The 20,377-nt window shown below is 59.7% G+C and overlaps 2 protein-coding genes across 3 annotated transcripts in view; one reads left to right on the forward strand and one right to left on the reverse strand.

The window, feature by feature from the left end:
* Positions 1-12,674, forward strand: part of SETDB1 (SET domain bifurcated histone lysine methyltransferase 1) — a 17,568-nt gene extending 4,894 nt beyond the window's left edge. Inside the window, exons 8-21 of the mRNA XM_064475252.1 lie at positions 1-178; positions 1,077-1,206; positions 1,602-1,740; positions 4,242-4,400; positions 5,115-5,717; positions 5,989-6,105; positions 6,417-6,586; positions 7,497-8,113; positions 8,692-8,720; positions 9,006-9,135; positions 9,851-10,016; positions 10,498-10,709; positions 11,150-11,238; positions 11,836-12,674. Of these exons, the coding sequence (XP_064331322.1) occupies positions 1-178; positions 1,077-1,206; positions 1,602-1,740; positions 4,242-4,400; positions 5,115-5,717; positions 5,989-6,105; positions 6,417-6,586; positions 7,497-8,113; positions 8,692-8,720; positions 9,006-9,135; positions 9,851-10,016; positions 10,498-10,709; positions 11,150-11,238; positions 11,836-11,953 (2,857 nt within the window). The 3' untranslated portion in view covers positions 11,954-12,674. The remainder of the gene's footprint in view (positions 179-1,076; positions 1,207-1,601; positions 1,741-4,241; positions 4,401-5,114; positions 5,718-5,988; positions 6,106-6,416; positions 6,587-7,496; positions 8,114-8,691; positions 8,721-9,005; positions 9,136-9,850; positions 10,017-10,497; positions 10,710-11,149; positions 11,239-11,835) is intronic.
* A 1,149-nt stretch (positions 12,675-13,823) lies between these two features.
* CERS2 (ceramide synthase 2) lies at positions 13,824-19,919 on the reverse strand. Of its 2 annotated transcripts, none has more exons than XM_064475244.1 (11): positions 19,819-19,919; positions 17,909-18,082; positions 17,161-17,278; positions 16,936-17,054; positions 16,709-16,766; positions 16,558-16,608; positions 16,167-16,259; positions 15,825-15,953; positions 15,637-15,743; positions 15,372-15,525; positions 13,824-15,038 (listed from the first exon to the last, which is right to left on the reverse strand). In XM_064475244.1, exons 2-11 carry the CDS (start codon positions 18,079-18,081, stop codon positions 14,910-14,912), a joined length of 1,131 nt encoding a protein of 376 aa, XP_064331314.1. In that variant the 5' UTR covers position 18,082; positions 19,819-19,919; the 3' UTR covers positions 13,824-14,909. The 2 variants fall into 2 exon arrangements, with proteins under 2 accessions (XP_064331314.1, XP_064331315.1); XM_064475245.1 differs by lacking the exon at positions 19,819-19,919 and adding an exon at positions 18,222-18,851.
* Positions 19,920-20,377: the final 458 nt, after the last annotated feature.

Consider the following 20,377-nt stretch of genomic DNA (forward strand, 5'->3'; position numbering starts at 1 on the left):
GGAAGACATCGAGGACATTTCCTGTCGCGATTTCATTGAGGAGTACATCACGGCCTACCCCAACCGCCCCATGGTGCTGCTGAAGAACGGCCAACTGATCAAAACGGAGTGGGAAGGGACCTGGTGGAAATCCAGAGTGGAAGAAGTGGATGGCAGTCTGGTCAAAATCCTTTTCCTGGTAGAGCAAATTCTCCTCTCCCATTAGAGGGGGAAGATGGGCTTAAATTGTAGTCTGGGGGCGGCTGACTGTTGGGCTGATCCAGTTCAGTCCTTGCTAATGTCAGACAGGGTCCCGGAGCAAGCAGGCATTTTGCTTAGCAGGTAGACCACTGATTTCTGCTGTGCACTGATGCGAAGGCGAGACTCTCTCATTTGCACAACAAAAGGTTCAAAAGCCTTCACATTTTGCATGTGAGACATTAAAGCAGTAGATGAAGGAGAGAAAAAAATCCATCATCTGCAGGCATTCTGTCCTAGTCCCTTTCCTGAAGGAAACACCCAGGAATGTCTTCTGCCCAAACACAAGTGCCGGGTCGAGAAGCAGGAGGGGAACTGAGCAGGAGCTGCGATACTCTGCTCGCTCAAATCCTACAAACTGCAGAAAGGGAGCAGAGATACTGTCGGTGCCCACCTGGCGCCCGTCCTGCCCAGATAACTGCAGAGCCACTGGGGCTGGGCAAGACATGGTGCGCTTGCAAATTTAACCTCCCTGACCTAGAGCAGGTTCAGTTTGTGCTGAGGAGTTAGCTTGCCTCCCGAGGGAGTCTGGTTCCTCCAGCAGTGCCTGGTTACTCCGTGGTTGGGCTGAGAAGAGAACCAAATTTGAAGTTTTGGGTCTTGGTATTGGGCCTCTTTCTAGATTTGGTTTGTATTCAGTGTTCCCCCAGATATGATGACTTACTGCCTTTGTCTTCTCCTGGCTGCGTGGTCTTTCAAGAGCCTTCACGTCAATGCTCTGCCTCCTTTCCTTTCAATTCTGCTCACCGTACAAGCACGCTGCTGTCTCCCAGGCCTGTGCTGTACCTCTGGGAGCTCTTGCCGTAGATGCTCTGAGAGTTGCCTTCTCGTTGCTGCAGGATGACAAACGCTGTGAGTGGATTTACCGGGGTTCCACGCGCCTCGAGCCCATGTTCAGCATGAAAACTTCCACAGCCTCCACCCAAGAAAAGAAGCAAAGTGGGCAAGCAAGGACTCGTCCCAACGTCGGTACGTGGTTTCTTTTTCTTTAATTTGTATCCTGGAATTGGAGCGAACGCGCTGTGGGTTGGCGAGGGCGGGTGGGTTGTTTTGGTTTTTGTTTGGCTGTGGTGGGGTTTTCTCAGCAGAACTCCTGGAGGTTTAAGGTTTGCAGTGGGGTTTGTCTCCTGGCATAAAGATGCCGCAAAACCAGACTGCAGCTGTGTGAGGTGGCCAGAATCACTTTGGGGGGGGGTGACTGGCTGTGATTTGGAGCTCGGCCAGTGACCTGTTGTTAATTGCAAATGCCTCTCTTTTGGTTGCCTTCAGGAACTAAATCAATATTTTGTGGCTGGCGCCACAAACTTTGGTTGATGGTAGAGACTTTTGTTGTTGATACTTTGCTTTTTCCCCTTCCCCGCTAGGTGCTGTCAGGAGCAAAGGGCCTGTAGTTCAATACACGCAGGATTTAGCGGGAGCTGGTACCCAGTACAAGCCTTTAGAGCAAATGCAGGCGGCCTCGCTGGCTGCACGGTCCGTTTCTCCGCAGCCTGCTGAGATGGAGTAAGTACTTGAGTCAGTTCCCTGCTGCCACCACTACCTCCTTTGCGTTTCGTCTCCAGCACTCAGCTCTTTCAGGCACCACCCCTTCTGTGTAGAGGAATCCTCAGGTGCAGGTTTCCTCCATGACTAGGCTCATTTCCTGGTTACACAAATTGGTTTTAGTCAGGCTTCTGGGGGAAGCTATAGATAGAGGCTGATGGTTGAGTAATTGGGGGCGGGAGGGCTGACAGCCCAGCACCCCCTGAGCCAAATGCCATGCTCTTACTCAAGGCTAAAGCTTCGCACTTGTATTCCAAGTTAGAACGTTTGCTCCTTCTCTTCTGAAAATCTGAATTGCTCCCTCGTGTCACGATCCAGGCACTGGCCCCCGGCTGCCTTGTATGCCTCCACTTGGACTGACCTGCTCGCAGACCTCAATGACTTACGAGGCACTGAGAACTCGGGATCAGTGGTTGGTCTCGGTGGTCACGGACCAAACCTGATAAAGCTCAGCCACGGCCAAGTCGCACACGTGCCTCCTGCTGCCAGGGGCCCAAGCGGGACGTTCTCGGAGGTGCAGGCTAGTGCCAAAGGAGGCCTGGATGAAGGAGGAACTCGGCCTTGCGATGAAGGGAGCGTGTTGGAGAGCACCAGGGTACCTGAGTGCGTGCCCTGGGACTTCAGTAACTTTCTAGGGGAGAGAGATGCTGTCCCGGTTCTTTTTTGTCACCACTGTGGATTTCCTATCCGAATCTATGGGTGCCTGGCCCCCTGCCAGCATGTCTTCTGCTGTGACTGCGCCTTGCTGCATGGGCAAAGGGGAGAAAGGAGATGTCCCAGCTGCAAGGAACCGGTGCAGCACGTGAATCTTTATTCCCCGGATGCTCTCTAGGTATAGCAGCATCTAAGAAACCCAGCCTGCGGCCTCAGGATGGGGTTTCTCTCCAAGTCCCAGTGCAATATGACCCGTTCTACCCCTGGATATGGGGACTGACCTGGAAATACTCCTCTGGTGCCACTCTGACCAAGACTTGAGAACTGAAGCCATACTAGCCTTGTTCCTCATCTCTTACATAGCCACGAAGAGAGGCCCACGCCGGAGGTCTGCTCCACTGGGAGAAATGCAACGCTGGCTCCTCCGCCGTCAGTCCAGGGCCCCACCTGTGGCTAGAGGAAGAGCGGGGCCGTTGCCTGGGGCGCCCCGAGCTGCCGAGGGTGCAGGGAGGATGTGCAGTAACACGGCATGAAGACGATAAAGTTGAACTGCAGCAATCAGCCAGCCTGCAGTCTCGGTGGCTGCCCAATCTCTCCTTTTGCATTTAACAGTCCTTGCAGTGGTTCCAAGAAACAGTTGGTTTTTTCTCTCCCCACAGAGGCTTTGACTTTAGGATCTTGTTCTCAGGTCTAATACAAGCACACACTACAGCCATTTCCCTGCCCTGCCATTAAATAGTGAACTGCTCAGAGACACCTGATTTTTAATCAGTTTAATTAGTTTAACCAGTGACTGAAGGCAGTGTACTATATCCATGTCCCCCCTGTCCCGAGGGATACTGTTGGGTTAAAAACACATTGGTTTTAGATGATTAAAACTGGGAGAACGGTTTCTTCACTCTGGTGTTTTGTTTACTCCGAGGAAGGCCTGGTTCTCTTCCCCCTCTAGTCTCACTTTCAAGTTCTCTAAGGGTACCAGGGAGCTGCTGTCAGCCATTTCTAACTGTTTAAAGCCCATTGACGGAAGCTTTTTTTCTCTTGCTTTCAAATTTTGAAATGTGTATTAACACCTTGCTTTTAAGGCAGATGTTTGCAGAGATGGTCGCCCCCTCCTGCCCTCACTATCTCCTCCCTTTCTGCCCTGATAACCTAACTGTTCTTCCACTTGTGGGAAAATCAGTGGCTGGTTTGGGGTGTTTTTCTGTTTAATTGGTATAATCAGATTGAAAATTTCCATTGTTGTTTTCTCACAGTGTGAGGGCTGGTGTCTTCCAGGTGCCTCCCACCTTCCCCATGTTGTCCATCGGGCTGCAGAGGTCTTTGGGAGCCCCTTGTAGCCATCAGTGATGTTATTACATTCCCTTGTACAGTCTTATCTTGTTACTTGGTACAGACAAAAGAGTCCTCTGTACTTCTTGTTCCTCCCACTGCTCATCGCTGGAGCACTGACTAAGCCTCTATAAACTCTTGTTTCTGCTATTGCAGGGATTTCTTCACATACTGGTTTGTCCAGCTTCCCGAAATGAAGGCCTCAGACATCCTCGTTACACTCCCTCACCCCCATGCCTCACTTTCCAAATAAATAGCAGTATGTTGGAAGTAGTTTTTAAAAGTAGCCGAGTTCTGGCATTTGGTTGGGGTTGTTGCGGGATGGCTGTAGCACAAGGAGTCAGAAACGAGCTGATTTTCACACTCGTTAGGAAAAAATCTGCTTGGGGGAGTGTTGTTTTGACTACCCGGCTGTCTAAATCCTACCAGTTGTGTGAGCACATGCATCTTGCAAATCGCCTCCCTCTTCCCTCGTGCAGGTGCTCCGACAGTCAGCTGGCCCAGTCGAGAAAGCAAGTGGCCAAGAAAAGCACATCCTTCCGTCCTGGCTCCGTGGGCTCCGGGCAGTCGTCGCCTTCTTCGCCTGTCCTAAGTGATACACCTCCAGCGGGAAGGACCGGCGCCTCCCAGCAGCATCGGTGAGCAAAGCTTGTCTGCACTTAATACAAATCCCCGCGTCCTCGTGAGAGTTTGGGATGCTTGTTTGGTTTAGTGCAGGTTTATTTGGTTATGGACTGACACCTGTTTTCGGCAGCTTGTCCGGTCCTGAGCATTTGTTTTCCTCTTACCTTGTTCTCCCTCCCAGACAACTGTTCCTTACGTTTTGTTGTTGGCTTGAGCTTGGAGGATCTCTTATCAGTTCTGAGCAGCACGTACCCAACGGGACCCTGGCCAAAGCCTCTGATCCTCCCTGTTCTTAGAGGGCTCCTCTTTCTACAAGCTTTCTGTGGCCAGCAGGGAGCTGCTATTAATGTAAATCTGCAGGTGGCTTTTCCACAGTGGTGGCTTTGTGGCAATCAATCCACAGCGCAGATGATGTTGATCCCAATTCCGAGACCTCGACCAGCTTGTGCTTGTTTCTGCTTCCCTAGTTCAGATTTGGGGTGGGGGGCGGATTTTGTGTTCCCTGCTGCTGGTAACACTTCCTTCGCAGCCTGCTCAGCCTCGCCCCCGGGGGACGCTGCGGCTTGTGTCTAATTGCACTGAGCAGCAAAGCCGACGGGGTGTCCCAGGGTGTAACGTGCAGCTGCTTTGATAGGAATTAAGTGCCTAAAATGCCTTTGCAGTTCGAGGAGAAAGCACCACTCTTCCTTAAGCCGCGGTTGCTCAGTGTATCGCTTTCCCTGTACCAGGCTCTCCAGCAGCCAGGCAGGCAGCGGCACGGCGCAGGCCTTCCATGGCATGATGGACCGCGTGCCCAACGAGCCCTCTTACCGAGCCCCGCTGGAGAAGCTCTTCTACCTGCCGCACGTCTGCAGCTACGCCTGCCTGTCCCGCGTCCGTCCCATCCGCAGCGACCAGTACCGCAGCAAGAACCCCCTGCTCATCCCACTGCTCTACGACTTCCGACGGATGACAGCCCGCCGACGGGTGAACCGCAAGATGGGCTTCCACGTCCTCTACAAGACGCCGTGTGGGCTGTGCCTGCGAACCATGCAGGAGATCGAACGCTACCTTTTTGAGACAGACTGTGACTTCCTTTTCCTAGAGATGTTCTGCCTGGACCCGTACGTCCTGGTAGATCGCAAGTTCCAGCCCTACAAACCCTACTACTACATCGCAGACATTACCAAGGGCAAGGAGGATGTGCCGCTGTCCTGTGTCAACGAGATCGATAACACTCCACCTCCGCAGGTGGCCTACAGCAAAGAGCGCATCCCTGGCAAAGGGGTTTACATCAACACCAGCTGGGAGTTCCTCGTGGGCTGTGACTGCAAAGACGGGTGCAGAGACAAGTAGGTGGCTCCTCGTGTGCCGCGGGGGCCTGGAGGGTGGGGGCCGGCACCTGGCCTGTGCTGCCTGCCCGGATAGTGACCCAAGGGGGACCTGCGCGGGCCTTTGAGCCCACACAGCTCTGCTCGGTCACAGGACTGACTCCAGGTCCAGCCCTGTGTGCCCGTCTCTCCGTGTTGACGCGTGCAGAAAGATGTGATTTCTGTTCCTTCTTGCAAAACCGCTGTGTAAAACTAACCTCTGGGGCACGGGTGGGTTTTTCTGTGCCTCTAGGTCGAAATGTGCCTGTCACCAGCTGACAGTCCAGGCCACTGGCTGCACCCCAGGTGGGCAGATCAACCCCAACTCAGGATACCAGCACAAAAGGCTGGAAGAATGCCTCCCGACAGGGTGAGTACAGCCACGTCTTCTCCTTCCCTCACGAACACCCGCCCCAGAAACTTCACCTCCGGTGCTATCAGAGAGGCAGAATTTCCCAGAGCTCAGTGCCCGTACTGAAAACCTGCCTCTGTTCCTGATTCATCTGCTAACGCGAGGCCCGGGATCCCTGTGCGTTACCGCAGCACCTGCCAGCTGCGCTCCCCCGGCTCTGCTGCGCTTTAAGTCGCTGCTGCGAGCCCCTTTGCATCGTTCCTGGTACGACGGCAAGTCCTGGGATGTGGCTTTCCCGGGGAAGGTGTCACTGTTCTCCTTTCTTTCAGAGTTTACGAGTGCAACAAGAGGTGCAAGTGCAACATTAACATGTGCACCAACCGCTTGGTCCAACACGGGCTCCAAGTCCGGCTGCAGTTATTCAAGACGCAGAACAAAGGCTGGGGCATTCGCTGCCTTGATGATATTGCTAAAGGCTCTTTCGTCTGCATCTACGCAGGTAGGATCTCACCCTGCTGAACAAGCAGGTAGAAACACCTCCGTTTTGAAACAGGTGCTGTGAATGAAAAGCGTTTGCTGAGCCAGTGCTCTTCCCGGTGGCGACATGTATTCAGATATGAATCTGCTTTGTTGTGGTTAAGGAGGAGGGGAATTAGTATTTGAAAAGATCCGGTTGTGTCAAGCTTGTGTCAGGCCTGAGATCTGGGCTTTGTTTATCGCAAAACCCAGCAGAATGGGTGTGAAGCTCTTCCTGTGCTTGTTAAGGGGACAGGAAAGCAAGAACTTAGACGATGAACTTGCAGCACTTTGATTTCCGGACCGATGCCTCTCCCTTGCCCAACTCTGAAACAAGATGCTGCAGAAACCAGTGTGGCCGCAGTGCCAGCGTCAAGAGAAGTGCTCGGATCCCCAGAGCTGTTTTTGCAGGCTGAGGGTGAATCAACACATACCTGCTTCCTGTTTGTGTCGAACCAGTCGCTGGGACATCGGCACAAACCAGTAAAATGCAGAAGTTGCACGGCACGGTTGCGTTTACCCTGAAATGAAACTAACCACGGGCATTGTCGGAGCTCTGGTGTTCTGGTTTCTTGCCCTAAGTATTGCCTCTGTGCTACACCCTCACCTCCAGCCCTTCAACCTGAAAAGCAATCGCCCCGTTTGAATTGCTGGTTAGAGATCTCCTTGTTGGAAGGCTGGATGTCAGCAAGGGCCCGCTTTAACATCAGCCGCGTGCTTCGCACTTCATTACCTCGAGTATCAGAGTAATATGTTGTCCTTTCCCAGCCCGGCTTTGGGATGAGGTGGTGTCAGTCCTCTTTGCTCCCCAGTGAGCCTTTGGGGAGGATAAAATTTATAGGGTGGGAATATCATGGAAAACTCATGCTTAACTTTCTATTCCCCGTCCCCAGGAAAAATCCTCACGGATGACTTCGCCGACAAAGAGGGGTTAGAGATGGGTGACGAGTATTTTGCAAACCTGGATCACATTGAGAGCGTGGAGAACTTCAAGGAGGGCTACGAGAGCGACGCAAAATGCTCTTCTGACAGCAGCGGGGTGGACCTCAAGGACGAAGAGGAGGAAAACACAGGCACTGATGAGCAGGAGGAGTCCAACGAGGACAGCTCTGATGACAACTTCTGCAAGGACGAGGACTTCAGCACCAGCTCGGTATGGCGCAGCTATGCCACGCGACGGCAGACCCGGGGCCAGAAGGAGAACGGGATGTCGGAGACAGCCTCCAAGGACTCGGGGCTCACCCGGCAAATCAGCCACGATGAGATGGCGGTGGCTGCCTCCTGTAAGCTGCCGGTGTCGGAGGAGACCTCCAAGAACAAAGTGGCCTCATGGCTGAGCTCCAACAGCATGTCTGATGGCTTCCAGGACAACGACAGCGCCTCCTCCTTCAAGATGAGCGAAGGCGGCGAAGCCAAGGCCAGCAAAACGGAGGTCCCCGGTGAGAGAGAGAAAGCTTCCACTTCTGCCCTGGGTGATGTGGACGGAGAGTCAAAGGCAGTGAAGAAAGACGTAAGGGAGGGCTGTGGGACTGGGAGATGTGGGACTCGAACAGCCTCTCTGCCCACGCAACACGACTAGGTGGTCTGTGGTGCTGCTTGGTGCCTGTCCCCTTGCTTGGTGCGCTGTGGTGGGGTAGGGAGGTGCCCTTCTCCTTCCTGGGGGAGGTTGTGGCACAAGAGGCTACAAAGAAGTCGCTCAGCATGAGCTGAGCTGAAGGTCCCTCCTGCCCTGGGTGCTACACGCTGGTGCAGCGCTGAGGGAGGGAGCCGCCGCCGGCCCAGCTACCTGAGGCGGCATGGAGCGTGCTCAGGCAGGGCTGGGGACAACAGGGAGGTGGAGGGGGTCTCTGTCCACCCCCTGCTCTGGAGAGGGGACTCGGAGACCCACCACGTGGGATGTGGAGGGTGGGAGACCCGTGGCTGTACCTTGGCCCTTCTTGAGCACCCCCTGGACTGAGTGTCACGCTGGGCGGTGGGGACAGTGGCTTCTTGCACCCGGGCTGCTCTTTGGGGAGCATTTGCACAGAAGGGCTGAAGGGTGCTCCAAAAAGTAGAGGTTTTAATCTTCTGTTCTTTTCCCCTCTTCAGGAACCTGAAGAACCATCCAAAATTCCCGGGTAAGGTTCCTTCAATTGCATTTCCATGCTTTTTATGTCCAAATATTGCTCTGAATGAATTGCTGCAACACTAGGGCTGCCCCTTAACTCTATTAATGCTACTGCCAGAGTAAACTGGGAGGCTGGGAGGGTTTGGGCTGTGCCCCGATGTGTGCTGCTGAATTCAGCACTTGGAGGAGGCAGCCTTGTCCAGCTCTCCGCTTTCCTCAGCTGCTGTGTCTGCCTGGCCCTCGGACAGGCCCCCTGGAGATGCGCCTGTGACCCGCTCTTGTCCTCACCCCGCAGGCTAAGCGACCTGGGAAGGATGTATGGCTACAACCCAAGCCCTCCCAAGCTGGAGGGGGTCCGGAGGCCGACGAGCAAGACGGCCCTGCTCCAGAGCAGGCGGCATTCCCTCGTGCAGCCCGCCACGGAGGTAAGCGGTGATCCTTCAGGCTTCAGATGTGGGCTGGAAGGGGTAGGCCTGGCTCTGCCTCAACTCCAGACTGGTTGGATGAAGGTCTTGAACCTTACTTTGGGTTGTTTCTGTGCCACTTCCCTTCCTAGTTGAGCACCAGTGCAGGGCTGTGGCTTGTAGCTGTGATTTCCTAGAGGGGGGTTGATTTTCTTCGGACGGTGGGGATCTTCTGTGGTTCTGAAAGCCCAAAGAAAGAGGACAGCGTGGTGTCCGGGCCGTGTGTTACAATGGGACGTAGCACCTTGGTTCGCAAACCCAGCACACCAGGGCCCCGTTGGTCGGCAGAGCTGGGTCTAGGAAGCCATCCTGGGGGACGGTCTTTGGTTTTTGTGGTTTTTTTCCCTTCCTTGCAAACCCCGGAGCAGCGAGTGGTGCAGGCTCACGAGGCTCTGGCAGTCTGGGTGCGGCAGGACTAACCAGCCCCCTCAAACCCCACTGCTGTTTCAAACGTTGGCCTGTGAGATGGGGTTTCTGTCCGGTGCTAGCTCTGATCGCCGCCTCCGCACGTGTGATCCACTTAAAGGGTTTATTAGAGCGCAGAGGCCGTCTGCTGACAGAGAGCAAAATACTGCTGGGGGGGAAAAGGGAGCCCTGAAGGTCGCTTGGGAAGCGGTGGAGCGATGCTCTCCCCTGACCCAGGCTGCACGCGGGAGCTGTTAATGCCTTTCTGCAGGACGTGCTGACCCTGTCGAGCAGCACGGACAGCGACGGGGAGAACGGGCAGGCGGTGACGGGGCAGGCCCAGGGCGCCGCCAACGACAGCGACGACGTCCAGACCATTTCCTCGGGCTCCGAGGAGGAGGAAGGGGACGACAAGAAAAATCCCTCGTCTGGGTCAGGTGAGGACAGCTGCTGGGGGAGGAACGAGGGCTGAGTGCGGGGAGTACAGAGGGACGGCAAGAAATTTTGGCCGGAAACCACCAGGAAGGGCTGACGAGGACATTGCAGCTGGGGCATGGGGCGTCCTGCTACAAGCACCTCTGAGCTGTGTCTAACGAGCGAGGTCTGAAGCTTCCCCGTGTGTTGTTTGAGACATAACTTCAAAACCCAGTCCTCAAGTACCAGATATTTGTGGATATCTAAGAAAAAGCAGTTGTGAGACGTATTATGGTGGGGCTCCGGGCTCCGCTGGGTCGAGCAGAGAGCTGGGAGGTTCCCAGGAGCATCCCAGGGCGGTTTTAGATCTGAGCTGCATCCCTAAGGGCTTTATTATCCCTGTGTGAGAGAGGAGAGCGTCTTGGGCCAGCAGCACTGCTCCGGGGTTCCTCTTCTGGGAGGTGGAGAGAGAAGGCGGCAGTGTTTGTTCTTCCCTTGTGGCAGGTCCTGTGAAGAGGCAGGTGGCAGTGAAATCCACCCGAGGCTTTGCCCTGAAATCAACTCACGGGATCGCCATCAAGTCAACCAACATGGCAGCGGCCGACAAGGGGGAGAGCGCGCCCGTCCGCAGAACCACCCGCCAGTTCTACGACGGAGAGGAGTCCTGTTATATCATCGATGCCAAGCTGGAAGGGAACCTGGGCCGGTACCTCAACGTGAGTCGCTGCCCTTGGCAGGGGACGAAAGGGGAACGTCCCTCGGCAGCTGAGAAGGCACAGGGACACATTTGGGCCGGTTCCTCCCCAAGACTAGATAAATATGGTTAAAAAAAGTGGGAAAAGAGTGGGACGGGGCGGATGATCCACCCCGCCGAGTGAAATAGGGCAGCTGCTCCGGCCGCGTGACGCGTGGTAAGCAGGATGGCTAAGTCAGTCCTTCCAGCGACCGTTACCTTTGCGAGGGTGGATCTTATGACTCATCCCTGGTTGTGCAAGCAGGGGAGGGAGCGTGCCCTGTTTCAGCAGGCTTACGCTGGATGCAGCGAACAAATCAGGAATGCTGCTTGTTTATAAAGGCTTGTGTTTACTGCTGGCTGCTTCGCATCCCTCCTGACTCAGGAACTCGCTCACTGTGTTTGTCTCCGCTCCCCGTACAGCATAGCTGCAGTCCTAACCTCTTCGTGCAGAACGTCTTTGTGGACACGCACGACCTCCGCTTCCCCTGGGTCGCCTTCTTCGCCAGCAAGTGAGTCGCGGCGCGCTTGGGGAAGGGCTGCCGCTTCACGGGGCTCGGCTGGACCCAGCTCCTGGGCCGTGTGACCGGCGCAGGCTGGGTGTTCCCCGCTCCTGGTAACCGCTGTCCCCGGTTTCACACCAGCCTGAGCGGGGAGGTGCTCGGAGATGAGTTGGGCGAGGCCCTCTCCTCTGTGCTGGAGGTTCTGGTGCAATTTGCATCAGTTTTAGGCCTTTCCAAAGGGGAGGGTTAAGCGTGGAGCAGCCAGCTGCCCGGTTTGAGTCACAGACCTTGCAGGCAGCACTGGGCCGTGGCGAATCCCTGCCACGAGCCTCTTGGGCACCGCGAGTGCGGCGTCTCCTCTGTGAAACCTCACGGGAGCGATTCGTCAGGGAACTTTGTCCCTTTGCTGGCTGTGGAGCCAAAGGCAGACGCGCTGGCTGCTTCACCCTCGGCCCCAGGGGAAGCTGGACTGCGCCGCCCTGGCCGGGGAGGTCATACGTACGCGCGGCTCTCTGCGAGCAGGAGGCACAGCTTAGCCTCCTCTTCGGCATGGCCTCTCCTCCCAGCCTCTGCTATTGGGGTTTTGGGGGTTTTTTTTCTCCCCAGGAGGATACGAGCCGGCACAGAGCTGACGTGGGATTATAACTACGAAGTGGGCAGCGTGGAGGGCAAAGAGCTGCTGTGCTGCTGCGGGGCTATCGAGTGCCGAGGGCGGCTGCTGTGAGCCCGCCCGGGCGCCCACCGGACCCCTCCTGACCGCTGGCCTGGTGCTGACTTTCCCTTTGTGAGGGTAAAGTTTCTTCTCAAGAGGTGGCTGTTCAATAGTAACCGTTACGAAGCCGAGTACGGCGGCTTCGAGTTCTCCCGTTCACTTGAAAAATTACAGCGGCAGATGGACACGGACTAGAATTGTAACCTGGCACGCGAGTGCCGGCGGAGCCCAAACCTGGCGCTGTGAGCTTTGCTTCTGCCACGTCCCGGGGGCTGCAGTCGCCCCGTCGGAGGACGATCTCTCCCTCGGCGCCGCAGGGAAGGCCGTTACCTGCCCGAGCTGTTGACAGGCACCTGATCCTGCTCTCTTCCAGCTCTCCACCAAATTTAAGCCACGAATCCCTGGGCAGCTGCAGCTGGCGCAGGCGGTGCTGCCGGTTTCCCAGCAGAACACCTCACCAAGCCCCCAGGGAAGTGCTTCGCGGCTGGGACGGAGCCGCTGAGGGCCCCGCAGCCCTGGGACTGGAGCGGGAGGGAGGGAGAGAGGTGGAGATGGGCCCGGTAAGAGCGGACCAATCCGGATTTATAGCAGTGACGTGAATTTAAGTGTGGGGGAAGGAAAGAAAAAGCATCTGTATTTGACTGTGATATGTTGTAAAGAATCTTTTCATTGTTAAAAAGCAATAAAGTATGTTTTTTTTCTATTAAAAAATTTGCCCTGAACTTTAGACGCAGCAAAAAAAAACCCCTGGAAGAGCAGGATTTAACCACTTCGTCCCTCCTGGTTTCCAGGGGGCTCGCAGGAACGCCGCCAGAGGCGGATGGGCCCAGACAGGTTGCTGTGCGCGCGGGCACAGGGAGGGCAACGCGCTCCCACGGGCGAGTTCACCCTGCCTGCCTTCTCGCAGAACAAATACTCGCTAAATCCTCCGCTTGTTGAAACTAAAGCGAAGCTGGTTGAACTTCCCTTGCTCGGGAGGGGATTTGCTGCCAAGTGCCTTCTCCCACCGTCCCGGGCTACAACTGTAGGCGCAAATACAGCGTTTGGCTTAAAATACTGCACTGAAGCGGCGCTGGAGGCAGCCTTGAACCTGACTCAATCAACCCAAACTCGATTTGGGCACCTGGGGAAGGGCAGAGCTGGCGCAGGCAGGCGCTGCCAGCCGGGTCCGGCTGCTGGACACGGACCCAACGGCCGCGCCGCAAGTAAAACTTGCTTTTTTCCCACCCCGCCCCCCGCCCCGCAGCAACGCACAACTTCGAGCGCTGGGTTTGGGCTGGGCGCGTACCTGCGCGCCCAAAGGGTCAACAAAGCACCGCAAACACAGGCTAAAAGCAGCAGATTTTTGGCAGCTTGGACTCAACCCTCACACCGCCCACGGGCTGAAGTGCAAAAGCCCGGGCTGGGGGAAGAGCCCGAGCGGCCAAAATAAAGCGGGTTCCAGCCGCCACCCCCTTCCCTCAGGCTCCCAAACCGCCACCAGCGCCCGGCTCGGGCAACGCTGCGCTCACACAAGGGAGGCTTTTTTCCCCCCCCGACAATAAATTAAAAAAAAAAAACCACAAAAACCACCTTTCTAGGGCCTCCGCGCGCTCCCGTTCCCATCCTTCGCATCCACCTGAATAGCAGCTTTGTCACCCTCGCAGGGCGAGGAGGGCGGCCGCTCCTCCGCAGCGGGGCCAGGACGCCCCGGGCTGGTTTTGAAGACGTGGAGAGCTTTCTGGAGGGAATATAAAATATCAAAAAAAAGAAATAATTCCTCAAATCTGCCCCCCTTTAGCACTGCCTAAATGAAATCTAAAGGGAGCCGAGTCAAAACAACCACCACCAAACCCCCGCAGGGCCAGGGCCGCTGCGCCAGCCACAGAAGATGCCCAGGCCCTTTATTATTTTTTTTATACTGAAGTTTATTAGTTTTTTAACTTTTAATATATTTAACCTTTTTATTTTTTTTAAAAAACAGAAACAACAAAACACATTTTGGTCTGACGTTGGTTAATGGTCCTTTTCCCCCCACCCCTCCGTGCTGGGAGGTCTCGCCACATCCCAGGGGGACGCGGGAGACAGAGCCAAGCCCGGCTCCTTCTGTCTTCCAAATAAATAGAAACAACAACAAAAAATAAAGGAAAGCAGTTGCAAATTTGTCCTGTTACAGGTGGGGAAGGGACCGGGAGAGGGCACAGAGCGGGAGAGACTCGAAACCCATCTGAAGAGGAGAAAGGAGGGGATTAAACTCCTCCGTGCAACACTAGTAGTGACTAAACCCCGCAGCTTCCTTCCCCAGTACTTCCATAGTGTCATCTCGTCATCCAGCCCCTAAAATACCCAGGACTTCCTCTGCTCCTCCCTCCCAGCTCTCCGAGGGCAGCAGAGCCGGGTCTGCACCGGCTTTTCCACCGCCTTCCCTCGCTCGGTGCCGGCAGCGATGCCGGGCACCGGTCAGGAAAGGGGCTTTTTCCTGGTGTTTGAAGAGGCAGCTGCAGGACACGCTTCCCTGCGGCGAGGGGATGGTCGGGAAAAGGGGGAATAACGCGGGGCTGGAGCCCGGCGAGGGGCTGGAGCTGAGCTCTCCGGCCGCAGCCGATCCGAGGGGGGTGCAGGAGCCATCCCGAGGGATGCTGGCGGGAGCCGTCCTTGCTCTCCCCGTCCCGGGGCACCGCGGTGGATTAAGGCAGCAGGTGAAAGGCAGAAAGGGCACCAACGGTGAGCGTGAGGTGGAGAAGCGGCGACCGCTGCCGCCCCCGAGCCGCGGCCCCTCTCCGGAGGAGGCGACAGAGGGCGCCGGGGGCCAAGACGGGCTCTCCAGGGTCCCAGTTTGCTCAGCTGGACCGGGGAGGGGAGAGGATGGAGGGGACGGGGACCTTGGTGCTACGCGAGGGTGGCATCGCTGGAATTTGACATCTCACAGGTTTGGCCTCCGGTGGGACCCCCGGCCGCCCCCGCCGGCGCAGAGACGGGGCGAGGGCGCTCAGTCGATTTTGCGGTGGTTGTTGTTGAGGACGGGGTGGCCGTTGGAGAGGGGCCCGTTCTTCACTGCCTCCTCCTCCTCCTCCGAGTTGTCTGTCTCTTCACGGTCGCTCCTCTCGTCCTCCACCACCTGTCGGGGGGAAAAAGAGGGGGGCCTGGGTCAGCGGCACCCTGTTTTCCTGTGTGCCTCAGTTTCCCCCATCGCAACCACCGTGGTTTCCTCTCCGCCCCCGTCCCTCCCCGCCAAGGGCTCTCCAGGAGCCGGGAAGCCAAGCGTAGTCCGGCTTCACGGTTTGGGGGTGTCCCCTGCAAACCCCCCGCCTCCACCTTGCTCCCAGGGCAGTCCCGCGCCCTCCGGCCACCCCAAGCCGCATCGGCTGGGTCCGGCCACGGCCCCTTCGCCCCCCGGCAGCGTCTCCCTGCGGGACCGGGAGCCCCGAGCCGCCCCCAAGCCCCCTCTTGCCTTTCCAGTTATGAACTTCTGGGCCATGCGGATGATGAGGTAGGCCCAGAAGATGTGCAGCGACTGCAGCACCACCATCATGAAGTTGAAGAAGTAGTAGCCGAAGAAGGCGGGGTAGAGATCCAGCGGATAAACCACCGTGCAGTGCATGATCCTGCCGGGGGAAGCAGCTCTGTCACGGGCAGGGACTGACATCCCACCCGCAGCGGTTTCCCCCCGCCCCGCGCCTCAGTTTCCCACCCATTCACCAGCGACCGGCGCTCACCAAAAGGGCAGGATGACCAAGCGGGTGACGATGAAGACGGCGGCGAAGACGATGAAGATGTTGTTGCAGGTGTTTCTCCAGCCGGCGTAGTTGAACATCTTGGCGGACTGCGGGGGCAGAGCGGGGGTGGGTTGGGGAGGGGACACGGGACGTGCTCGTGCCCGCGGCGGCGCGGAGGGGGGACGTACCTCCAGCAGATAGTCCGACGAGTCGTGCAGGGCCATGATGAGCGTCCCTGCACGGATGTAGTTGGCGAACCAGGAGAAGCTGATGAGGATGATGGTGGCGACGTGGTGGATGATTTGCTCTTTGAAGTCCTGCGCCCGGGGAAGGGGGAGCCGGGGGTTACGGCAGCCTGGCCCCAGCCCTCAGCGCCCCACCACCCCTCTCATCTCCGAGATCCCCTCCGTGGCCCCAGATCCGCCCAGCCCGCTGGTCCCTGACCCCCACCACGCAGGCGAAGAAAACCCTGCCCAGACGTCCCCGCGTCTGCCGCCCCTGCCCCTGAGAGCCCCACCGCCGCAGCCCACCTTGCGCTTGACATCGGAGGCGATGCTGAAGAGCAGGGACCAGTAGAAGGAGAGTTCGATCATGTAGTACCAATACTGGGAGGGCAGCATGCTCTGGAAGCCAAGAGACAGGCTGCGGGGGGGTCCTCCACACACCCCGGGGGGGGGTTCGATACCCTTCCACAGACACCAGCCAGACCCACAGGTGTCCCGGGGACCCTTTTACACCCCACGGCGTGCAAACCCCTTCCCCGTGCATCAGCCAAACCCACACGGGTGCCAGAGACGCGGCGTGACCCCAGAGAGACCCACCCGTGCCCCCGGGGGCTCCGGTTCCCATCTCCCATCGCCCAGGAAGCTCCCGGGGACAGGAAAGGCCACAGGAGGGCGACGGGACGGGGTTGGTGCTAACCTGGATGGGGTATCCCTTCCACACCTCCCGGAGGTCATAGAACCAGGGTTTCTGTGGGATGTAGGGAGGGAGGAGAGAGACAGAGAAGCGTTAGAGAGGGTGAGGGGGGCCGACAGGGCCGGGCACGCACTGGGGCGGGGCTGATACTTACATCCACTATGACAGCCATGCCAGCAATGAAAGCAATAAGGTAAAACGTGAATCGCCAACTGGAAAAAGGAAGCAGATGGTCCTCAGACGGGCACCGGGGTGAGGGAGGGAGAAGGACGGCCCCACCGGCCCCACATTCCACCCTCCTGGGGCAGCTCCCAGCCAAGTGGGTACCCCCAGAGCCCCATCCACCGCAGGGTGACGGTGACGCCGGGCGCGGGGTCTCACCTGGCCTCCCTGAACTTCTTGAGCAGGCTGGGCCGGTCCTGGTTGCGGCGGCGGCGAAACCAGCGCTCCACCTGCCGCACCGTGCAGCCGCTCTTCTTGGAGAGCATCTCCACGTCGGCCTGGGGAACGGCAGGGATGTCACCGGCGCACCGCGGGGCCCCGGGTCTGCTGCTCGCCCTCCCCCAGCCGATCCCCTTTCGGGGACCCCCCCACCCCTCCCCTTACCTGCTTGGGGTGTTTGGTGGTGGAAGCATAAAACTTCTCCAGCGTGGCATTGGGGGTGGCTTTTAACCTGATCTTCTCCTTGACGTTCAGTAGCCCGGCCAGTGGGGTGGCCACGTACCTGGGGAAGGAGCAGGGGGGCATAAAACAGCCCCATTTCTGCATCACCTGGCTGACGTGGCCTCATCAAAGCCACCTGGGGACCCACAGCCACGCGGTGCCTCGGTTTCCCCATCTCGCTACTGCTTCTCCAAGGTGGGTTTTACCATGGGAGAATCCCCGAGGTCCCTCTGTCACCCCGGGGTTGGGGGACCGTCCCCCCATGAAGCAGCAGGGCCGTACCCACCCCGACGAAGGGTGCCTCCCCCTTCTCCTGCCGTCCCAACAAAGCCCCGTCTGTTCCCGGCCTCGGCTCGCCATTGTTTGCCCAACAAATCGCTCCTTAAACGCCGGGGCCCGCGGCCGACCGTGCCGCGATAAGGGCGGCGGAGGATGCACAAAGCCGGGTTTGTGCGGAGCCGCCGGGGGCAGGTCGCCGGCCCTAAATGTGGGCTGGGGAAGGGGGTCTAATTGCAGCCCCACAGCAGGACCCCCGGGGTGCCACAGCCACCCCCCAGCCAGGCCAAGGTCAGGGTGACACATCCAGGGGTCCATCGTGGCATCTCCCCAGCCCCGGGACACAGGGAGCCAGATCGGGGGGGGGTGTGGGGTGTGGGGGGTGTTGCCCCCCGAGGGCAGGGAAGGGACTCACGTCTCAAAGAGGTGCCGGACAACGAGGAAGAGGAAGGCCAAGGGGATTGTGATGTAAAGATCGGAGGCTTTGGCATAGACCCGCCCATCCCGGTCCTCCAGGTCGGCCCAGGTGACATTTTCTGGGAGCCAGAGCTTTTCCCACCAAAAATAGTCGTACAAGGTCTGAAACATGCTGGGAGGGGGGAAGGAGAAGAGAGGGAGAGGTGAGGGGGGCACTCGGCACCCCTCGGAGAGGGGAGGCCCCGCGTCAGAGCCCGGGCCCCGCTCGCGGCCGGTCACGTCCCGCAACACCCCGGTGCCCCAAACCCCACCTCGGCTCCCGGCGAGGCCCCGGCCAAGCCTCGCGCCGGGGAGGGTCCGCGGGCCGGCGAAACCCCCCTCGTGCCGCGCGGAGCGGCCGGCGCTCGGCCCCGGCGGAGGGACTTTGCTCCCTGCCACGGGGAGCTCGGCGGGTGATGATTAACCGAGGCCGGCTCTCGCTTCCGACCAGCAGGACGGATCCCTGGCACCGGCCGGAGGGGGGAACCGGGAGCCCCGTCCCCGGGACTCCCCCACCTTGGTTCCCCCGAGAGCATCAGCACGTGGACGGGCGCAACCCCGGGATGGCGGCGGGACGAAGAGGAGGAGGAGGACGAGGGGAAGACACCCCCCCCGCACGGTTTCTCTCCCGAACGCTCCGTCCACATCCCGGGGTTGACCCTCCTTCAACGCCGCGGCGGGGAAACTGAGGCACGAAGCCCACCGCCGCCCCTCGGCCGGGCAGCCGGGCCCAGGCGCGGGATTCGGGATTTGCCGGTGACACAAACGAGCATTTTGTGCCTTAAAAAGGCGCCGTGCGGCCCTCGCCGGGCACCGCGGCGGGCACGGGGCGGGCACACGACGCCAGCGCTGTCACCGCCACCGGGGCTCAGCGCAGCCGCCTCTCGCTCTCCCTCCACGCTGGCACCTCCGGCACCGGGCGCAAACCGGTGTCCCCGCACCGGGGGGGCCGAGCCCGGGGCTCTGCGGGGTGGGACGGGGGGTCTGGGGGTCCCGTCCGCTGATGCGGGACGAGCGGCTTCGCTCCGGGCGAGGGGAAGAGGAACCGCCGGGGCCGGGTTTGCAAGCGAGGTTCCCGCTTAACCGGGACGGCGGTGCCGCAAAGGGGCCGGTACCGGGCCGGTAACGGGTACCGGGCCGGTACCGGGCGGGTAGCGGCAGCGCAGGCAGGCGGCGTGTGGGAGGACGCGGGGTGAGGCCCGGGTCGGGGCTGGCGGCATCTCCCACCCCCCGGGGGACGGCGGGGAGCCGGGACCGGAGGGGGGGGAGCCGGGACCGTCACCCGGGCCTTCCCCCCTCCCCCCGCCCCGAGGTGATTTTAGGGCCGATCGTGCTGGAAAGGGAGAAAATGCTGAAGTTTTTAGGTTATGGAGGAAGGACCGGGGCCGGGGGGGTGCGGGGCACCGGGGGGGGGTGCGGGGCACCGAGGGCCGGCGGGACCCCGCCCCGGTGGGTCCGGGGGTGGGGGGGGGTAGGGGTGCCTCCCCCGGTTGGGGGGCACCGGGCAGCGCCGTTGGGGGTCCCGGGGAGGGGGGGAGCCCGCCCGGGAGGGCCCCACCCCAACCCCGGGGGGAGGACGGCCTCCGTCCCGCCCGGCCCCGCCCGCCCGGAGGAACCGGGGGGCCCCCGCCGGGACGGGGGTGGGGGGGGCAGTGGGACACGGGACTGGGAAGCAACGGGGGGGAGCCCCGCCGGGGCCTCCGGGGCGGACCCCGCGCCCGCCGGCAGGCCGGGGCCCACCACAACGGGCACGGGGGGGAACCGGGAACCGACGGGGGCGGGGGGGGGGATCCCGGGCCGCCGCCCCGCCCCTCCCGGCGCGGCCCCGCCGGTACCAGAGAGACCCTCCCCGCCCCCGGCCCCACTCACGCGCCGCCGCCCGGAGCCGCCGCCGCCGCCGCCGCCGCCTCGCGCTGCCGCTCGCGGCGCCCCCCCCGCCCCCGCCCCCCCGCGCGCGCGCGCGCCCGCCCTCCCCGCGCCAGGCAGCGGGCGGGAGTGACGTCACCGCCAACGCCGAGAACCCGGAGGGGCGGGGCGGGGGGAGACAGGCGTGAGCAATCGATCGCCGGGGTGGGGATCGGGCGGACCGGACCCAGGACCCCGTACACCGCCCGTATACGCCCCCTACACGAGCCCCCTCCGTACCCCCATACGCGCCCTGAGCTCGCCCCTATACACCCGCTACATGCCCCCCATACCTGCTCCGCCGTGTGCCCTTTACCCGCCCCCATACACCCCCTATACTCCCCCATACCTACCCACGGGCATGCCCCATGCCCACCCCCATACACCCCCCATACACGCTCCTGCGCGTACCCCGCTGTACTACCCCGCCTCCCCTATAGACGCCCCCCTGCCCCTCCTCGCACGCCCTATACGCCCCCTATAGACACCCCCGTGCTCACCCCACACACCCCCTATAAGCCCC

Source organism: Phalacrocorax carbo, chromosome 28, assembly GCF_963921805.1.
Source record: "Phalacrocorax carbo chromosome 28, bPhaCar2.1, whole genome shotgun sequence".
Classification (NCBI taxonomy): Eukaryota; Metazoa; Chordata; class Aves; order Suliformes; family Phalacrocoracidae; genus Phalacrocorax; species Phalacrocorax carbo.

Bases quoted from the DNA above. Each gene is read 5' to 3' on its own strand.
- CERS2 (XM_064475244.1), bottom strand. From the start codon at position 18,081: ATGTTTCAGACCTTGTACGACTATTTTTGGTGGGAAAAGCTCTGGCTC. The intron at 17,279-17,908 runs GTGAGTCCCTTC...CTCCTTCCCCAG, and splicing joins GTCCGGCACCTCTTTGAGAC to GTACGTGGCCACCCCACTGG. The intron at 15,744-15,824 runs GTACGTCCCCCC...CTGCCCCCGCAG, and splicing joins CGTCGGACTATCTGCTGGAG to TCCGCCAAGATGTTCAACTA.